Below are 20,512 nucleotides of genomic sequence, written 5' to 3'. Positions count from 1 at the left end.
CCGAAATGCTGTCTTAGGTTTCGACTCTTCGTCGAGCGGCAACTGCCAAAACCCCGATAACAAATCAAGAGTCGAAAAATATCGCGCACCAGACAATGCATCGAGGGACTCATCCATCCTGGGGAGCGGATACGCGTCAGCCACAGAGATCTTATTCAGGCGACGGAAATCAACGCAGAATCGCAGGGACCCGTCCTGCTTCTTAACCAGCACAATAGGCGCTCCCCACGGGCTAGAGGAGGGTGAAATAATATCGGCTTCTAGCATATCGTTAACAGCCGACTGAACATGTTCCTTCTCCACGGGACTCAGTCGGAAGGGATTTAGCCTGACCGGCGCCGCATCGCCCGTTTCAATGTGATGGTGCAACAAATCCGTGCACCCAATGTCATACTTATGTTTACTGAATACATCAGAGAATTCAATGAGCAACTCGCGCAGCGCACCCAACTGCGCCGCCGACAAATCGTCCGAGGCGGCACATAACGAATGGACCCACTCAAGGTCTTCCCTTGGCTCAACGTTCCGCGCGGGGCTCGAGCCCACCTGTGCAACCAACCCATCATCCCCAGGAACCTGCGCCGCGTGAGCCAGCACGGTGCCCTGCGGGATGACAGCTGGTCGCGACCCCGCGTTCAAAACCATCACAAACGGATCCCTGTCAGCCCGCACCAAAGTGTGAGCCACCGATAAATCAAGACCCCCGACAGCCTTGTTAGAAGGACCCAAAAGCATACTCTGTCCCGAAGCCTCCCTCACCCATGGTTTTCGCAACCGGAGGGGAATCAACATCTGTGAACCCGGGGGCACTTGCACTGTCTGCGTCGCCACCGCTTGTATCGTAGCGCACGCCGTCCGAATGTCAGTAGGGCCCGTCAAAAATGAAATCCGGCGACCCGATGGCAGTTCAATGCATCGTTGATCGATAAGAATTTTAATGGGCATTTTAGCCAAAAAGTCAGTGCCCAAAAGACACGGAACTGCCAAGGAAGACGAAACGAAAACGGGTCCCGATAATTTGATATCTCCAATGCAAATGGACGCCCTAACCTGACCGATAATGCCCAACGATCCCCCATTAGCGGCGTAAAATGGCACATCCACTGGAAGCAGCGGACGACATTGGACTGGAAGAATATTATAAATGAGGTCCGATATAATAGTTGCCGATGCCCCCGTGTCCACTAACACCCTAATCTCAACCCCATCAATAGATCCCGTAACAACGGACGAACCCGCCGAAGCAGCCACAATTCTATGCCCCAATTCCGCCCATTCAATGTCTCCCTGGTCCCGGCCGAACCCCCCTCGCCGAACCGAATCCCCGAACCTTAACCGGCCCTCCTCCGCCGCAACGCGGCGTCCCATGTGTGCCGAATAAACAGGCCGAGCGTGTGAGGTGCCGCGACTTGCCGGGGATTGTAGAGATGACTTGGGCTCTCGGTCGTCGTCCAGCCGAGCTCCCATGGCGCGCTGCCGCGGAGCGCGGCACCCGGACGCCACGTGGCCCCGGAGGCCGCAGTTATAGCACGTGACGAGGGTCGGAGTAGATCTTGGTTGCTCCGACTTTCGGCCCGATCGCAGAGGCGACCGGGCCCCCGGCCTCCAGTCCCCTGGTCGTCCCGTGGCGAACGCCTCCTCTCGTGGGCTGACGACTTGGGGTTCGGCGACCACCAACCCCGGGGCTGCGACGACAGCAGCGTTGCAACCAACGCCTTGCTTCCGTTGTAGGGCCTCGTGCGCTTGAATACTCGTGGCGACTCTCAAAGAAGAAATATCAATGTCGTCAGCTGTGTTGATAGGGACCCCCAGGTCCTGCGCCAACTTGAGCAGCTGCTCCAAAACCATCGCGTCTTGGCCCTCCTCGTCCATCCGAGGGAACGCAGCATCAGCAAGAGCCAGCAACGCCGTGCGATAGGCCAGCGCGGTCTCCGTGGCCGCTTTCCGTCTTGCGTAGAACTGATGGCGGCATGTAGAGGGAGGCCCGTAGACCCTGGCCAACAAACCCAGCGCATCCTTCAGCGTGGAGCGGTCCGACTTCCGTGCAGCCCTGAAGGCCGCGAGCGCATCGTCGTCCAGCATGGCGGGCAATGCCCGTAGCGCCGTAGCATCGGACCACGCTGACATCTCTTGATGCGCCAAAAACCTTCGCTGAAATTGGCCCCAGTCTCCGCCTTCCGCCTTGAAGGCTGACAACGTGGGCAGGCGCTGCTGAAAAATGAAGTCATCCGCCTCGTGGTTCCTCTCCGCCTGTCCGTCGGTGTCTAAGATGGCGGCTCCAGCAGCAGACGTAAGATGGCGGACCCCCTCGCGCGCTGATGAAGTCGATGCGCGCGCTTGGGAACCCACCACCACGTGGCGCTCGCCGTTCCCGCCAAAAGTAGGCCCAGGCGCAATGGCGGGAATCCCCCATTCGTTTTGGCGGGAATCTGCGGGGCGACCTTGTAAAATGTCCCCCACCGTCCCCGCTCCTCCCGACGAGCTGATCTCCGCCAAGATGGACGCGGCGGCGAGCAGCAGCTCCGCCAGTCGGGAGTGCGCCTCACGAAGCCCGGCGTCTGTCCCCGGTCGCTCGGCCGGCGCCGTCGACGGACCCTGCAGCGTGGGCAAGTCCTCTTCCTCACCCCCCGCCACCAGCGGCTCCGAGTCGTCCAGGTCTTCCTCGCGGTCAATCCCGTGGGTCCTACGGGTCTTCCTCGTCTCCATACTTGGAAGCCCGTTTCACTTCTGACGCCAGATGAAGTATTGGAAAATGACGGCAGGAAACTCCTTGACGGGAACACACTTCTTTTATTAAATCTTGACTTGTAACAATACAACGCGTGGCCTCTCTTCTTCACACCGCACTTCTCTTGACTCAGGATTCTGTGCTGCCGGCTCTCTGTGCCTCGTGTAGACTTTGCCTCTCTCTCGCTGGCTACACCGTATGCATACTCGGCTCGTGCAGACCGTTCTCTCTCGCTGGCTACACCGTATGCATACTCGGCTCGTGCAGACCGTTCTCTCTCGCTGGCTACACCGTATGCATACTCGGCTCGTGCAGACCGTTCTCTCTCGCTGGCTACACCGTATGCATACTCGGCTCGTGCAGACCGTTCTCTCTCGCTGGCTACACCGTATGCATACTCGGCTCGTGCAGACCTTTCTATCTCGCTGGCTACACACTATACATTACTCAGCTCGTGTAGACCTTTCTATCTCGCTGGCTACACACTATACATTACTCAGCTCGTGTAGACCTTTCTATCTCGCTGGCTACACACTATACCTTACTCAGCTCGTGTAGACCTTTCTATCTCGCTGGCTACACACTATACCTTACTCTCTTCTACTCTCCATTTCTCTCCTCTCCGGGCTCTATCTCTACACCTTCGTCTTCATTCTTAGATGGTTCCACTTCTGCCCCTTGCTCCTCTGTGCATCACCTTATATACCCCTTCTTCCCGGGAGACGGAGCGGATGCGGACCTCAACGTCGGCACCGCTCCTCCGTTACCCAATCCCCACGCGCTATCCCCACGATCCGGTTCCGCTCAGCGCGTGTTTCCACTCTCCGACCAATCACACCGCGCTGCTACCCGATCACTCCCTCTGGGCGCGTCACCGGCACACAGCCAATCAGCAGCACTACCCCCACCCGCGCACTGACGCCTGCTCCTCCCCGTCAGCGCGCGTCACCACACACACACCCGTACATACGCGCTGGCACACGACATATACACCCAGCGCGTATCACCACTACACCTGGATGAAATAAATATATATTCTTGGTTCTTTCGGCAAAATTTTGCTGTGATTTTCACACCTGATGATGATTGCTTGTGTTGCAATCGAAACGTCGTGAGAATTGTATTGTTTTATTTTTTATTATTTTATTGTTTCCCTTCTCCGCGACTTTACCGAAAGAACCAAGAATATGAATCCCTGCAGTCACGAAAGCTTTATATAGAATTGAATATAGTTTATTTTTAGTTTCAACAAACCTTGATTTAACACAAAAAAATACTCCCATGACGACTCTTCCTCTCGTTTTAACCGTCTCATTTGTACCGTTAGCCTGAGATTAAACATTAAACATGCAATTACCATATCATTTGCATACGCCTCGGGTTAAACACTGACTTCGGCTTACGCAATTCGAAACGAACAGTATATCCACGAGCCTTACCAATCCGAAGTAATCATTCACCTACGACGTATCGCTGATACCACCAAAACAGCCCACCACTTGACAATGACCATTCGTGGTGAAGTACGGCCGGGAGGCCTTCAATCAGCGGTGGACTACCGACGGGTCTAATGTATCGTGACCATTTATATTATCGTCATCGTCGTCGTCGTTGTTGTTGCCGGGAGAGATGCAGCCAACGCCGAGAGCTGTGGGGCAAATATGGGATGGATGGTGGTTGCCATGGTGACGCTGGCTGTTGTGTAAAGAACCTTGAGCTGATATGCAGCAAGGCTATAGGCGAGGCCTTAACACACAAAAACAAAACAACACAGGCATCGCACAATGGATGGGTGCTGGTGGTGGTGGGTTTTTTCGTGGTTAAAATGACGGTTTCAAATATTTCGTCATGTGTGTGCGTGTGTGTTACCGCATGTGTGTGTGTGTTCATGTGTTTGTGTGTGTGCGTTCATGTGTTTGTGTGTGTTCATGTGTTTGTGTGTATGTGTTCATGTGTTTGTGTGTGTGTGTTCATGTGTTTGTGTGTGTGTGTTCATGTGTTTGTGTGTGTGTGTTCATGTGTTTGTGTGTGTGTGTTCATGTGTTTGTGTGTGTGTGTTCATGTGTTTGTGTGTGTGTGTTCATGTGTTTGTGTGTGTGCGTGTGTTTGAACTGCGCCCTGAGAGACATAATGATGAGAGACACGGGGAGAGAGACACAGACAGAAACAGAGACACAGAGAGACAGAATGGTGAGAGACACGGGGAGAGAGACAGAGACACAGAGAGACAGAATGGTGAGAGACACGGGGAGAGAGACACAGACAGAGACGCAGAGATACAGAATGATGAGAGACACGGGGAGAGAGACAGAGACACAGAGAGACAGAATGATGAGAGACACGGGGAGAGAGACACAGACAGAGACGCAGAGATACAGAATGATGAGAGACACGGGGAGAGAGACAGAGACACAGAGAGACAGAGAGACAGAATGGTGAGAGACACGGGGAGAGAGACACAGACAGAGACACAGAGAGACAGAATGATGAGAGACACGGGGAGAGAGACAGAGACACAGAGAGACAGAGAGACAGAATGGTGAGAGACACGGGGAGAGAGACACAGACAGAGACACAGAGAGAGAGAGAGAGACGAACGCGTTGACTTTTGTTCGTTTGTTTGTTCTCTGTGCACCACTGCCAACGCAGAGTCACCAAATAATTTTTGTAAAAAAATTGAATCGTACAATTAATGTTCTCTACTCCAGCCGAGCGCAGGGTGTCACCCACCTTCGTCTGCGCGCTGTGAGGGGGGAGGGGGGGGTCTCCGACACGGAACCCTGCAACGTTCGTTTCGTCGTGGGCATCGGCCAAACATCCCCGCGCCGTGGGACACTCCTGCAAAGGAGCCGCGAGGCTCATTGCGGTTGCTCATGGGTGCGTGGCACGATGATCTATTATTCTCAGTATCACCTTGTTCATCTCTCCAACCCACGTTTTTTTCTAGCCCCCCCCCTCTGCCCCGCCTCTTTCCAATTCAAGTTCAAGTTTCAAGTTAATTTATTAGGTATAGCCCTGTGAGCCATTCGGCTCTTTAATTGGGTGCAACCGCAAAAAACTAAAACATGAACAAAAAACATCTTAAAGTGAATATGTGACTGAGTGCAAACAGAAAATCCAAAAAAAGACAGCAACATATTGCAGAAAAACACCCCCCCCCCCCCACTACCAATTACGACTACGACTACTACTAACTTTTTATTATTTTACCAGGTAAGGCCACGGCTGAACTATACAGCTCTTATTCAGAAGCGACCTGGCCAATCGCAAATGAGAGCTCAACGAAGCGGCTTCATCATCCGTCACGTGGACATCTAGAGCAGCCAAACGCTCTCAATGCGTCGATGTTGAATCTACATTTAGTCTTCATTCATTTCAAGTTTCATTTATTAGTTATAGCCCTGTGAGCCACGCGGCTCTTGAGTCGGGTGCAACCGCAACAAACAAAATATGAACACAGAACATCTTAAAGCGACGACGCGCAACAGAAACAGCATGTGGAGTGGAAACACCGGGGCGGGAGGAGGGGAGGAGGGGAGAGGCCACGTAGACAAATCCACCCCGAACAAGCCAACCCCGCACCTGGTACGCGCAAGAAACCCTCACCCCAATGCCCAGCTCTAGCCCCCTCCCCTCCGCACCCCCACAACGTCTGTAGCCGCTGCAGTGTCAGCGTGGATTAAGTGTTGCGCTAATAAGATTACGTGGCGCGGTGCGTTAGCCCGTGGCGTCGAGTTACCCTGAGCAGCAGCAGTAGCAGAAACATTTCAATGTGTAGCCAGCCCCGGGGTTAAGACTGGCACGGGATTGGGTGGTGCAGGGTCGGCAGGCAGATGACCCCTGAGCCACGGACGCAGGCGTTCGCAAGATCGGCTCCCCTCTTTACCCTTCCTCGTGACAGCTCTACCGCCGTCGACGCACTCTCACGCAGACCTCTCGCCCCTCTCATCTCACTTTGTCACCCTTCCACACGCTCACGTGCCTACTCTTGTCTGACTCGATTCCCCTCCACGCACTCTCCTACTGAGGTTCAGGGTCAGAGTCTGGAGTTGAGACCGAGTTTTCAGGATCAGTGTATATAGTTGAGACCATGTTTCAGGATCAGTGTCTAGAGTTGAGACCGGGTCTCAGGATCAGTGTCTAGAGTTGAGACCGGGTCTCAGGGTCAGAGTCTAGAGTTGAGACCGGGTCTCAGGATCAGTGTCTAGAGTTGAGACCGGGTCTCAGGGTCAGTGTTAAGAGTTGAGACCAGGTCTCAGTGTCTAGAGTTGAGACCGGGTCTCAGGGTCAGAGTCTAGAGTAGAGACCGGGTCTCAGGGTCAGAGTCTAGAGTAGAGACCGGGTCTCAGGATCAGTGTCTAGAGTTGAGACCGGGTCTCAGGGTCAGTGTTTAGAGTTGAGACCAGGTCTCAGGGTCTTAATGTCTAGAGTAGAGACCAGGTTTCAGGATCAGTCTCTGGAGTTGAGACCGGGTTTCAGGATCAGTATCGAGAGTTGAGACTGGTTTTTAGGATCAATGTCTAGAGGTGATACCGGATTTCAGGATCAGTGTCTGGAGTTGAGACTGGTTTTCAGAATGAGTGTCTCGATTTGAGACCAGGTTTTGAGTATCAGTGTCTGGAGGTGAGTTTGGGTTTCAGGATCAATGTCTAGAGTCGAGGCCAGATTTAAGAATCCGTTTCTAGAGTTGAGACCAGGTTTAAGGACCAGTGTATTCAATTAATACACATTTACAAACCTCGGGTGGACAGGCTAACACAACATAATCATCATGTTTGCGTCACGTATTGCATAATTTTATTTCGGAGCTTCGACCGATGTCTTAAAGCGAGGGCTCTTGCTCACACCACCTGTCAGATTAGCAGCAATGGCCCAAGCAGGCCTGGCCTTGCTGATGAGACAACGTACGTGGAAACCGGTCCGGGGTTTGTTGCTTGGGCTGCATCAAAGCTGCCGAAACGATTCACTGCCAGGATGCCGTGGGGCCGGCCGACGGATCGGACAAAGAATCGTGGTGATGGGTAGAGACGGATACATGGACGGGGTGTTGACATTGTTTGTTTATTGTTTCTGTTTATAGTAAACAATCTTGGGGTGGGGGGGGGGGTCGATGGCAGGGGGGATCCAGTTCGAGTCGCTTTTGTTGGGAGTTGGCAGCGCGTGAGTTGGACTGGCGGGGTGGGTGGGTGGGGGGCTGGAGGGAGGGGAAGCAAGGGGGTAGTTTGGGGGGGGGGGGGCACAATGGTCGAGGCAGCTGGGACATCATAATTAACTCATCGCCGACAATGGAACCACTTACCAACTTGGCAGATGAACAGCGGTGTGAGCGGAGCCAGGGCCCGGCCGTTAGGATGCTGTGTTGCTCTGTGCGCGTTTCTCTCTCTGTGTGTGTCTCTCTCTCGGTGTATTTGTGCCATGCGTTTAATTTGTTGAGGACACGGAGACCTTTAGAGTGAACATGATGATGCACGTGTGTGTGCTTGCGGTTAGCGCGCTACGCTACGAACCTGTCGACCCGAGTTCGATTCCCATTCACAGGCAAAACCGGTGAGGATTATGTGAACCGGTCCCGGGGCTCCCCTAGGTCGACTCAGCCTCAAATGAGTACCTGGTGCGGTGTCGAAACATCGCCACTGGGGAGACAAAGGCGATCGGGCGTGGTGCTGGCCACCCACCCCCTCGTGTGCCGTGCCGACCTTCACAGGGGCTCGCTAATAGCACTTGCCCCAACAGTCTGGTAGAGGCTATACGGGGGATTTTTTTAAAATCCTGTATTAGGATAATGACTGTACGTATACACAGCCACACCAAAGACAAAGATCCCTCATATAGCCAGAACAGACTGTTGGGGCAAGTGCCGCTAGCGAACAGCTTTGAAGGCCGGAACAGCACACGAAGAAGTCGATCGCCAGCACCACGCCTCGGATGCCTTTGTCTGCCAAGTGGCGATGTTTATACACCGTACCACGTATAGTACACATTTGAGGCTGAGTCGACCTAGGAGAGACCGGAGACCGGTTCAGATAATTGTCACCGATGTTGGCCTCATCGTGAGCGGGAATCGAACTCAGGCGAGTGCCGGGTTTGTAGTTGCGGCACGCTAACCGCTGCGCCACCGCTCCCCCCACACACAAAAAAAATACAAAGATCCCCCGTATAGCCTTAAAAAGACTGTTGGGGCAAGTGCTGTTAGCGAGCACCTATGAAGGCCGGCACGGCACACAAGGGGGTGGGTGGCCAACACCACGCCCGCCGCCTTTTGTCTCCCTAGTGGCGATGTTTACTTCACATCGCACCAAGTCCTCATTTGAGGCTAAGTCGACCTAGGAGAGGCCCAGGACCGGTTCAAATCATCGTCACCGGTGTTGGCCGTGAGCGGGAATCGAACCCGGGTCGCCAGGTTCGTAGCGCAGCGCGCTAACAACTACACTACCGCGCCCCACACACGCACAGACACACAGTGACACACAGTGACACCCCTCACACACACGCAAACTCCCTTCACCACCCTTTTGTTGGGGACGCGTGTTTGCCCCCCCCCCCCACCAAGACTCCCTGGCCCCCCTGGCGGCCCCTGCTCGCTGCACAATGACCGGGTCTGGCATCTGGCGCACGGGGCCATCACCGTGGCTTGCCTCTTCCCCCTCTCTTTCATTATTTGGCCCATTCTCCTGCGACAGATGGCGTTTAATTATGAAGCAGCTGATGTCGACGTGTTGGCGTGAGACCTGCCCCTCTCCTCCCCTCTCTCCCCGGCTGCCTTCCCCCCCCCCTTCCCTTCTCTGTCTCCCACACCGCTCCTGCCCGTGTATCCTCTCCCAGCGCCGCATGAATTTTTGATGAGTCGTTAGAAACGCAATCTGTTTGGCAGTCGCCAGGAAGCACGGGACGTTGGTGCGTGAGCTCCACTGGCCTGGCTAGGATCCTCCTCCTTATGCTCTACCCCCCCCTCCTCCTCCTCCCTCGGTCGATCTTCCCCTGCCCCCATCCTCTTCTATCCACACGCCTTCATCTTTACACGCACACCTCGAGTTCACGCTCATCATCCTCACACTCTCCGTCAACACTCAGCACCACCAGCAACAGCAGTAGCAGTAGCAACCTCCTGCCACCTCATACATCTCTCCATCACTCCTCCTCGTGCACGTGTGCCCTTCCTTATCCTCCTCCCTCCTCCTCCTCCCCATGACACCCAAAGACTCGAGGCATAAGGCTCCCTACTCGCCCCCCTCCCACCTCTCTACCCTCCCCCCCTCCACACCGACAACTCCCCCGCCCCCTTGTCCTCGTCATGCAACTTTGAGTAAAGATTCTCTCCTCGGGACAAAAAAAAGATCCCCCGTATAGCCTTAACAGACTGTTGGGGCAAGTGCTGTTAGCGAGCACCTATGAACGCCGACACGGCACACGAGGGGGTGGGTGGCCAACACCACGCCCGGCCGCCTTTGTCTCCCTAAGGCTGAGTCGACCTAGGGGAGGCCCAAAACTAATTCAGATAATCGTCACCGGTGTTGGCCGTGAGCGGGAATCGAACCCGGGTTGCCAGGCTCGTAGCGCAGCGTAGCGCTAACCGCTACACCACCGCTCCCCAGATTCTCTCCCCGGGACAAACGCACACGCACACACTAAGCCTTGGGTTTACACGACGGTGAATCGTAGACTCGGCCCTGGGTGGGCTGGGCCGGCTAGAGGTGGAGTGGGTAGTTGGGGCGGGCAGGCGAGGCTCACAGTGGCCGTGTCGTTGTGACGCTTGCGGGCAGCAGCAGCAGCAGCGCCGCTGAGAATTCCGTGGGTTCGAACCCAGTGAGCCGCTATCCGGGCTGCCCGCAGTGCAGCGAGGAGAAGAAAGCAGTCGAACTAAATTGGGTTGAATTTCGATTTAAGGCTTTCGTGACTGCAGGGATGCATCTTCTTGGTTCTTTCGGTAAAGTCACGTAGAAGGGAAATAATAAAATAATAAAATAAAACAATAAAATACAATTCTCACGACGTTTCGGCCACAACGCGAGCAGCCGTCCTCAGGTGAAGAACACCTCTGTCGGAAAGACAGCGTCTGAAACGTCGTGAGAATTATTTTATTATGTTTTATTTTTATTATTTTATTATTTCCCTTCTACGTGACTTTACCGAAAGAACCAAGAAGATAAATTGGGTTGATTGCGTGATTTCGTGAGATTCCAGCGAACATGCGGGAGACGCGTCCTCACACGAGTGGCATTATTATTATTCGAGAATGTGAGGAGCAAATAGAACACGAGAATTCGGGCGGTTGGCAAGAAAACCCATCACTTATTTTTTGGGATCGACAAAACGAACATTTATTTCATGGGCAGTCGAGCCGTGGTTGTTTTATATATAGAGAGAGAGAAACACTTAACTCCCGTCATATAAAAGTCGAATTTACAACAAACTGGCTGTGGATTGTTATTCGGCGCGCCCTATAATCCAGTCATATCATTGTCAGCGATTTAAGTAAATTGCCCCCTCGCCTTGTGACCTGCTGCGGCTGGCCCCTCTGGATCTTGCATTGGGGGGTTCATCTGAGCCGCGGCACCGTGGGAGTGGTGGCGCCTTCTTGCGATGCTCCCCTCGCGCATCGCCCACCGCAACGGGATGACGACGGTGACGATGGTGACGATGACGATGGTGATGACGATGGTGATGATGACGATGGTGGTGATGACGATGATGATGATGACGATGGTGATGATGACAATGGTAACGGTGATGATGGTGACGATGACGATGGTGATGATGACGATGATGACGATGGTGACGATGACGATGGTGACGATGACGATGGTGACGGTGATGATGGTGACGATGACGATGGTGATGATGACGATGGTGATGATGACGATGGTGACGGTGATGATGGTGACGATGATGATGATGGTGACAATGGTGACGATGACGATGACGATGGTGACGACGACGATGGTGATAATGACAATGACGAGGATGATGATGAATGGCGTTGCAATCCACGACCACCACCCCTCCTCCCCGCCAACTCTCTTTCTCTTCGCCTTGTCCAAAACGCGTGGAACTGTTTGCTACACAGATGCGGCATTGTCGCCTCTACAGCTCGCAGATGGCAGTGAGGCGGCGCCTGTCGAGGTCGTTGTCGCCTCTTTTTCGTGGTTGACCGCTCTCTAGGTCACGTTATCCCCTCTCTAAAAAGAAAAAGCACCGTTGAAAGGGACTTTTTTTTAACATGTGTTTGTCTTTGTACGTGATCTTATGAAGGGCCATTTCCCGAAACATCGCCTGATGTATTTGTCTATTCATTTAATTTAAGGCCAGCCAGTGGTATTGGCGAGTGTTTTTTTTGGTTTCGTTTTGCTGCGTCTGTCACCTCTTGCTTGAGTCGAACTCCACACAGAATTGCAACGGCGTGACGTTGGACACGTCTGTGTCAGTACACAGCTGATGGAGGCTGGGGGGGGGGGGGGCGGGTTGTTTAACCATAATCACCTCGCTGGTTAGTGCACGATCAGAAGTTTACCGTCGTCCAATAAATCAATCGTAGCACGATGACGATGGCAGTGATGATGCGGCAATTAAACTTTATATGGCGTCTCAATGACGATAATACAAAAATAAAATGTTTAAGACGCTTTGACCGATACCAACTGCACGCGCCATTTGCTAACGGGTGCGGGAATTGAACCGTGGATTCCAAACGGCCCGGCTGGGCTCTGCGCCGCCTGCGTTTTATCCACATCAGTAGTAATGAGCAATGAGCTGTAATTGCCCGGGTGTGTGGTAATTGCGTAATGAGCGAGGTGGTGAATGCCTTTTGCGCAGTCGATGAGCCGATAGTCAAGTTGCGTGTGTGTGTGCGTGTGTGCGTGTGTGTGTGCGTGTGTGCGTGCGTGTGTGTGTGCGTGTGCGTGCGTGTGTGCGCGTGTGTGCGTGTGTGTGCGTGTGTGTGTGCGTGTGTGTGTGTGTGTGCGTGTGCGTGTGTGCGTGTGTGCGTGTGTGCGTGCGTGTGTGCGTGCGTGTGCGTGTGTGTGTGCGTGTGTGTGCGTGTGTGTGCGTGTGTGCGTGCGTGTGCGTGTGTGTGCGTGTGTGTGTGCGTGTGCGTGCGTGTGTGCGCGTGTGTGCGTGTGTGTGTGCGTGTGTGTGTGTGTGGGGAGCGGTAGTGTAGCGGTTAGCGCGCTACGCTATGAATCCGGCGAGCCGGGTTCGATTCCCGCTCACGGCCAACACCAGTGACGATTATCTGAACCGGTCCCGAGCCTCCTCTAGGTCGACTCAGCCTCAAATGAGTACCCGGTGCGGTGTGTAAACATCGCCACTGGGGAGACAAAGGCGGTCGGGCGTGGTGCTGGCCACCCACCCCCTCGTGTACCGTTCTGGCCTTCATAGGTGCTCGCTAACAGCACTTGCCCCTACAGTCTGTTAAGGCTATAGGGGGATCTTTGTCTTTATCTTTGTGTGTGGGCGCTCTCTGGCATCGCTGCTCCCCTGCCGCTTCCTCCCATCATCTCTCCACTTACACCCCCACCACCACATCACCATCATCTTACCCACCCTCTCCCCGTTCCCACACATGCTCTCACCCAACGAATAATCCATAATCACCATCATCCCCCATCGCTACACCTACGCCACATCTCACCCACCCAGACCATCATCTCCACACACGCTCTGCCATCCACTCTCTCCCCCCAACCCCCATCAACCACCATCATCACCATCACCCCAACCAACCCCACCTCTCTCCATCCATACCATCATCCCCCCCCCACGCTCTCCCACCACTCTCCCCCAACCCCCATCAACCCCCATCATCACCATCACCCCAACCAACCCCTCCTCTCCCCATCCACGCGCGCGCTCTCCCATTCATTGTCGCCCACGCCTCTCCGCCCTTTTCCCTGAGCGGAGCTTTCAGCGCCATTTAGAAGCGGGCGTCCTCTTGACGCGTGCCCCCCACCCGCCCCCCACCCCGTGTCACCATCTGCCAGGGCTTACAGGCTTAGAGGGGCCTCACCTGCTGCTTCCTTCCCTATCGACCCCCACCCCCCCCACCACAGTATTAACAGGAGCCCCCCCCCCCACCCAGCGCGTAAAAAACCAGACAGCCATGGACAAGCGTTGTTAGCGAGCACCTATTTTAGGGCATGAAACGGCACACGAGGGGTGTGTGTGTGTGTGTGGGGGGGGGGGGGGGGAGAGCGGCCAGACTCCACGCCCGGCCGCCTTTGTCTTCCCAGTGCTGACGGCGCCGTGGTTATTCGTCGAAGGGCTGAGTCGAGCGGACGCCAGGGGCCGTGAGCCGGGAATCGGAACTCGGATAGCCGGTTGGGTTAGTGCAGCCTGCATCACGATCATCATCGTCGTCGGCCTCTCTTCCTCCTTATTCCTCCACCTCCCCTCTTCTTACCCCAACCCCTCTTCACCACCCCCACTCCCACCCAATTCATCCTCTACCACCACCAGCACAGCAGCAGCGAATATAAATAAAGAAATGCGGACATAAATTATTAGATAACCCGCCACCCCCAACCATAGCTTATTCTACGTCTCGACGCGTGTCACAGCCTCTGCCGCTATTGGCCAGCGGGGTGCGAGGGAGCCCCTTCGTCTTCTCCGCCTTCACACAAGTGTCCAACTCCACCTTTAAAAGCGCCGCTCACATCGCAGGCGACCGTCAGAGTTCCACCCCGGACCCCCGAGGCGACGCGCTGCTGCTGGAGCGAGCGCTCCACTGCTGGATTGGAGCTTCTCCACATCTCGTTGCCATTCTACGCCTCGTGGTCGTCGTGGTCAGCCGGGGTCGATCTGCTGCTGGAGGGAGACCCCCCCACCCCCCCGTCTCTAATCCGTTAACGTATGACACGTGCTAGCTAGTCTCTTTGTGTGTGTGGTGTGTAATGTTGTGTGTGGTGTGTGTGTAATGTGGTGTATGTGTAATGTTGCGTGTGTGTGTGTAACTTTGTGTGTGTGTGACATTGTGTGTGTGTAACGCTGTGTGTTTATAACGTTGTGTGTAACGTGGTGTGTGTGTGTAACGTGTGTGTGTGTGTGACATTGTGTGTGTGTAACGTTGTGTGTGTGTAACGTTGTGTTTGTGTGGTGTGGTGTGTGTGTAACATTGTGTGTGTGTGTGTAACGTTGTGTGTGTGTGTGGTGTGTGTGTGTAACATTGTGTGTGTAACGTTGTGTGTGTGTGTGGTGTGTGTGTGTAACATTGTGTGTGTAACGTTGTGTGTGTGTGTGGTGTGTGTGTGTAACATTGTGTGTGTAACGTTGTGTGTGTGTGTAACGTTGCACTGCCGAGAGGAGCGGTGGCGCGGTGGTTAAGTTGTCGTGCCGAGGTCAAATTCGAGGCCACGGCTAGTGTCTCACGTCGTTAGCGAGTGGCGATGTCCTAAACCGGTCCCTGCATCTTCCTCTCGCTTCTGCAAACCGCGTCGTAACCAGCATGGTGAAGTATGGTCGGATTATCGCCCGCTATTGCCAGGGAATTGCGGGAAGCTTCATCATCCAGCGGTGGATTGACCGAACGGGCTTGTGCGCTATTGGGTTATTTCCAAGTCCAGTATTTATACCAGACGGCGTCACTCTGTTCTGTCACGTTTATTTCGTTGGTGCCATTGTTGTACAGTACTCGGTGACGATGCTGTACTCTCCTGCGCAAAAGTTGACACACTCTGGTAATAGCAACACAGTGCCATGTTTTCCGGATGATGAGACGTAAACAAGAATGAGGATCGGTTGTGCCTCGCCAGATTTGTATAACTGAACGTGGCAATTGAACACGTCGGAGGCTCTTGCGAACAAATATTATTAACGATGAAGGTTTTTTGGGTTGCATCGCGTGAGAATAAATGTGTCGGGTGGTGGCGGGTTTAACGACAAATGTATATTTACGTAACCCAACAAAAACCTCGATAATGGACAACTGAACTATATTGATCGTCCCAGCCCATCATCCTTCCGGGACTGATAAAATTTCTACCACTTTGTGGTCGTCCTACAGCTAGACCCCACCCCCCACCCCCGGCATATTATGAATGTGGAATTTCCACCACAGTATCTGGTAAAGATTGCTTGTATACGTGTTCCGAATAGTTTTCGTAAGTAAAAATTGTATCTCTTCTTGTGCCTGCTGTACAATTACGTGACCTGGCGTGGTGGCTTTACGAATTGCGCTGACGATGCTCGGCCTAGCTGCCATCAGATCTTGAAAATTATGAGCACCCCCCCCGCCCCCTAAACCCGACGGGAATAATAGCGCGGTGATTTCGAGAAGGCCTGGCACGACCCCAATACTGGAAGTGGTGTACCGGGTGTACGGACGCCTGTTGGACTTCTTTCGCACCGTACGTAGTGGCCAAACGTGCTTCTCGGAGGTGCCGGGGTTGTGTGGGGGAAATATTGATCGTTCGGCTGAAATGAAGCCCTGTTTCAACACAATAGCAGGCTATTGATCCGTATGATGATGATTATTATTATTATTTACAAGTAATCTAACTATAATGTATCCATGTCTTGTGTTTTCTAGTTTTTGGCGCAAGCGTGGGACATGAGGAGGAGTCGCAGTCTCTCATTGGTGGCTCCTGCCTTCGTAAGTGGATTTTTGCTCCTCTGAGCTGATGACGATGATGTGATGGTTGTTGTGGTTGTTGTGGTGGTTGTTGTGGTGGTTGTTGTTCGTGGTGGTGGTGTTTGTAAAACGCTGGCAGCATAATCCTGACAAACGATCGTTGGTTCCCAGCGTAAAAAAAAATGTAACGCGTCTCAAACGGCTGCTTGCGTTGTGGCCGAAACGTCGTGAGAATTATTTTATTATGTTTTATTTTTATTATTTTATTACTTCCCTTCTACGTGACTTTACCAAAAAAAACAAGAAGATTAATCCCTGCAGTCACGAAAGCTTTAAATCGAAATTTAGCGTCTCAATTGACTAGTGCCATGAAGAAGGGCCATTACCCGAAACGTCGCCTATTATATATATAGATATTTCCTTTAAGGCCACGGTGTTCTTGATGTGAGGCTTTGTTTGTGAATTTAATTGACTCATTAAGTGAGTGTTAGAGGTGCTCGCAAAAAAGCACTTTCCCCAATAGTATTTTGAAGGTGATATGATGGATCTTTGCCTTGTTATGATTGTCTGTATGTATGTCGGGGTGTGTGTTTGTGCGCGGAGTGAGCGCGCTGCTGGAAACAAAGGCGGACGGGCATTGTGCTGGCCACCCACCCACCCTTCGTATGCCTTCATAGGTGCTCACTAACAGCACTTGCCCCAACAGTCTATTGAGGCTATGGGGGGGGAGGGGGTGGAATCTTTGTCTTTATTTGTGTGCGCGCGCGCATCGAGGCATTATACAATGACGAAGATCCCCCCGCCCCCCCCCCCTTATAGCCTCGACAGACTTTTGGTGCAAGTGCTGTCGACGGGGTGGGGTGCACGCGGCCGTTGCGTTTTGTCTTTTGTGTTGGTGGTGGTGGTGGTGGTAGCGGTGGTGGTAGTGGTTTGCTGCACCGCGCACGCAGTCTGCTTTGAAGGCTATTCGGGGCACCTTTGTCTTTTGCGTGGCGTGCGTTGCTCACTGGGGCTGTCTTGTTTTGGGCAATTAAGCGAGAAGGGGAGAGCGCATTGGAGCCATTCCCCCATCTGCCCCGTGGCTTGGAGAGGGATGGAGTTGGGGGGGAAGGAGGAGGAGTGGGGTGGAGGTAGGAGCTAGGGGGGGGGGGCATGTGGAATGAGGCAAGCGAGAGCGCTCCCTTAGGGGCCATCAAACATAACCTACAAACTTTACCGACCAGGCTACCTCCACCCAGACACACGAAGACAAAGATGCGTAGCCTCGACGGACTGTCTGGGGCAAGGGCTGTTCGTGAGCGACACTGTGGCGCACGAGCTGGGTGCGTGGCCAGCGCCATGCCCGGCCGCCTTTGTCTCCCCAGATGGTACTCATTTGAGGCCGAGTCGACTTAAGGGAGGCCCATGACCGGTTCCGATAATCGTTACTGGTGTGGGCCGTGAGCGGGAATCGAAGTCGGGTCATGGCCGATTTCGCATAGACATACACGCAGAGATACACAGAGATACACACACACACATCGACATACACACAGAGATACACACAGGAGGGTTATACACACACACGCATAGACATACACACAGAGATACACAGAGAAACACACAGGGTTATACACACACATAGACATACACGCAGAGATACACAGAGATATACACAGGGTTATACACACACACGGACAAGACAAAGATTCCCCGTGTACCCTTATTATACGTTTGGGGCAAGTGCTGTTTGCGGGCAGCTATTAAGCCTGTCACGGCGCACGAGGAGGTGGATGGGCAGCACCACACCCGGCCGCCTTTGTCTCCCCAAATGCTGATGTTGTTCATCCGCCCCACCCCCGCTCCAGTGCTCACTGAAGACTCGCGGAGTCTGTGGGCACGTTGTGATGAGGTTGAGGCCACAGCGAGGTCTGTGCCGGGCTGGGAGATCCTCCCAGAGGCCTGAGTCCTGTTACAGATTGTTACATCCCCTCCCAAAGACAAAGATCCCCCGTGTAGCCTTAACAGACTGTTGGGGAAAGTGGTGCCAGCGAGCACCTATGAAGGCCGGCAGGGCACACGAGGGGGTGGGTTGCCAACATCACGCCCGGCCGCCTTTGTCTCCCCAGTGGCGATGTTTACATATTTCATCAGGTACTCATTTGAGGCTGAGTTGACCTAGGGGAGGCCCATGACCGGTTCAGATAATCATGGTGTTGCGCGTGAGGGGAATCGAACTTGGGCCGCCGGGTTCGTAGCGCAGCGTAGTGCTAACCCCTGCGCCACCGCTCCCCCCATCGTATCCATGAGCACCACCATCCTCACCAGCAGTCCCTACTCACCAGTAACACATCTCCCTCAGCCACCCACCTCACCACCATCTACACATCCCACTCACCTACTGGCCTACCCCTCGCCACCACTATATCCCACTCACCCACTCACCGCCACCACATCCCACACACCCACCCATCAACACCACCTCCCACCCTTCACCACCACCACCACCACCACTCACCACCACTATATCCCACTCACCCACTCACCGCCACCACATCCCACACACCCACCCTTCACCACCACCACCACCACTCACCGCCACAATATCCCACTCACCCACTCACCCACTCACCGCCACCACATCCCGTTACCACACCCGCCCCTCGCCACAATCACTTCCCACTACCCAACCAGAACCCCACCACCACCACCACCACCACATCCCCTCCCACAATCACCACCACCAGCAACCACCAACCCCGTGGCTTGCACCGAGTGCATTTCTATTCTGCACGCTAAGTGTGGTGGTGGCGAGTCCGTTATAATTCTCTTTTTATTTATATTATTTTTTATATGTTGGAGCACGGAAGATAAATATTTTTTTTCTTTGCCCGAGGTTGTTGCCGCCTTTCGTGATGATGAATAACGAGTGCAGAACTTCCCTCCACCTCTCCCCCCCCCCCCCTGCACCTCCACCACCGCTCTCCTGCCGCCCGCAATTCCTGTGGAATTAAATTTTTCCCCTTCCGATCTCATGCTCCACCAGCCAATTTGTCCATTTTAATTGAAGAATAAATGGCGTTTGAGACACATGATTTGCTTTTTTACGCCTGGGAGGATGAGCGACGCTACGCACGATTATTCAAAGAGCCGACGGGACGGGGGTCTTTGCTGAGTCGGGAGAGGGGGGCGAGTGGTGGGTGGGGGGCAGGAGGAGGGGGGGGGGGGAAATGGTGGGGGGGGGGGGAGGCAGAGGGAGGGGCGGGTGAACTCTCCGCTGCTGTGTGAAACAGCATTAACAAACGGGGTGGCCAGGTGTGCTTCTGACAAGCGTGGGGTTAAATGTATAGAGGGACGGTCAGCGCGCTGGACTTGCCACCCAGAGGGCGCCGGTTCGATTCCCTCTCCCGGCACGGCAGTCGAAGCGACGGTGCAAGTTTATCAAATCCGCCACCACCAACACCACCACCAACCAACCACCACCCACCCACCGCTGCCACTGCCACCACCCAGCAGCTGACCTAGGAATGGGTTCACCAGAGTTAAGGCTGCGATCGGCAGGTCGAGGGTGCGGCGGTGGGGTGACGCGTGGGCACGTGCATCTCTCTCCGTGACGCACCCGGTCAGCACGGACGAGGGAGTTCCTGACAAGACGCCCCTCTAGTGGGAAGCAACTCGCGTCACCGGTGGCGTGCGAGCGTGCGAGCGAGCGAGGCATTGCGGAGCTGCGCCTTTGCCGTTCCGCTCGCAGGCAGCGTGAGTTGGCTTGCGTACGGTGCGGAAGAGATTGAACGTACGTTCGTGCACAATGAGATGGGGGGAACCAGCTCGCGCCGTGAGTGAATCCTCCTCCTGCGTGCGACGTCTGCGCTTGCACCGCCGCGCGCGACTCTCGGCCTTCGTGTGGTCTCCTTGCACCGCGCGGCACAACGCCAAGCGAACACGACAAATCCGTTTTGTGGCAGTTAACATCTTGGCCTTGAAAAGAAAAAAAAACATTTAGATACATCAGTCTGACACGTAGGCTTTTCACGAATATCATCCATAATTTAGGCTTTTTGGGTCGGATCGCAATCTAACCTAAAAAGCCTGCATTATGGACGTGTAAATATATTTAATAACGACAATCGTATTCCTTTGGCGGATGGCAGCAACGCGTTGGGTGGCTAAATGCCCCCGCGTGGAGGATTTGACGGCCTCGACGAGAGAGGGCTGCAGGAGAGAGTTTAATTATTTTATATATT

The 20,512-nt window shown here is 54.0% G+C and overlaps 1 protein-coding gene across 1 annotated transcript in view; it reads left to right on the top strand.

The window, feature by feature from the left end:
* The window catches only part of LOC144932948 (uncharacterized), a 44,916-nt gene that overhangs the window by 10,859 nt on the left and 13,545 nt on the right, over positions 1-20,512 (top strand). Inside the window, exon 3 of the mRNA XM_078857348.1 lies at positions 16,248-16,310. Within this exon, the coding sequence (XP_078713474.1) occupies positions 16,248-16,310 (63 nt within the window). The remainder of the gene's footprint in view (positions 1-16,247; positions 16,311-20,512) is intronic.

The sequence above is a fragment of the Lampetra fluviatilis genome, chromosome 6 (genome assembly GCF_964198595.1).
Source record: "Lampetra fluviatilis chromosome 6, kcLamFluv1.1, whole genome shotgun sequence".
NCBI lineage: Eukaryota > Metazoa > Chordata > Hyperoartia > Petromyzontiformes > Petromyzontidae > Lampetra > Lampetra fluviatilis.
Note: the sequence above shows the minus strand (reverse complement) of the source record. Positions and strands in the feature narration are given on the sequence as shown.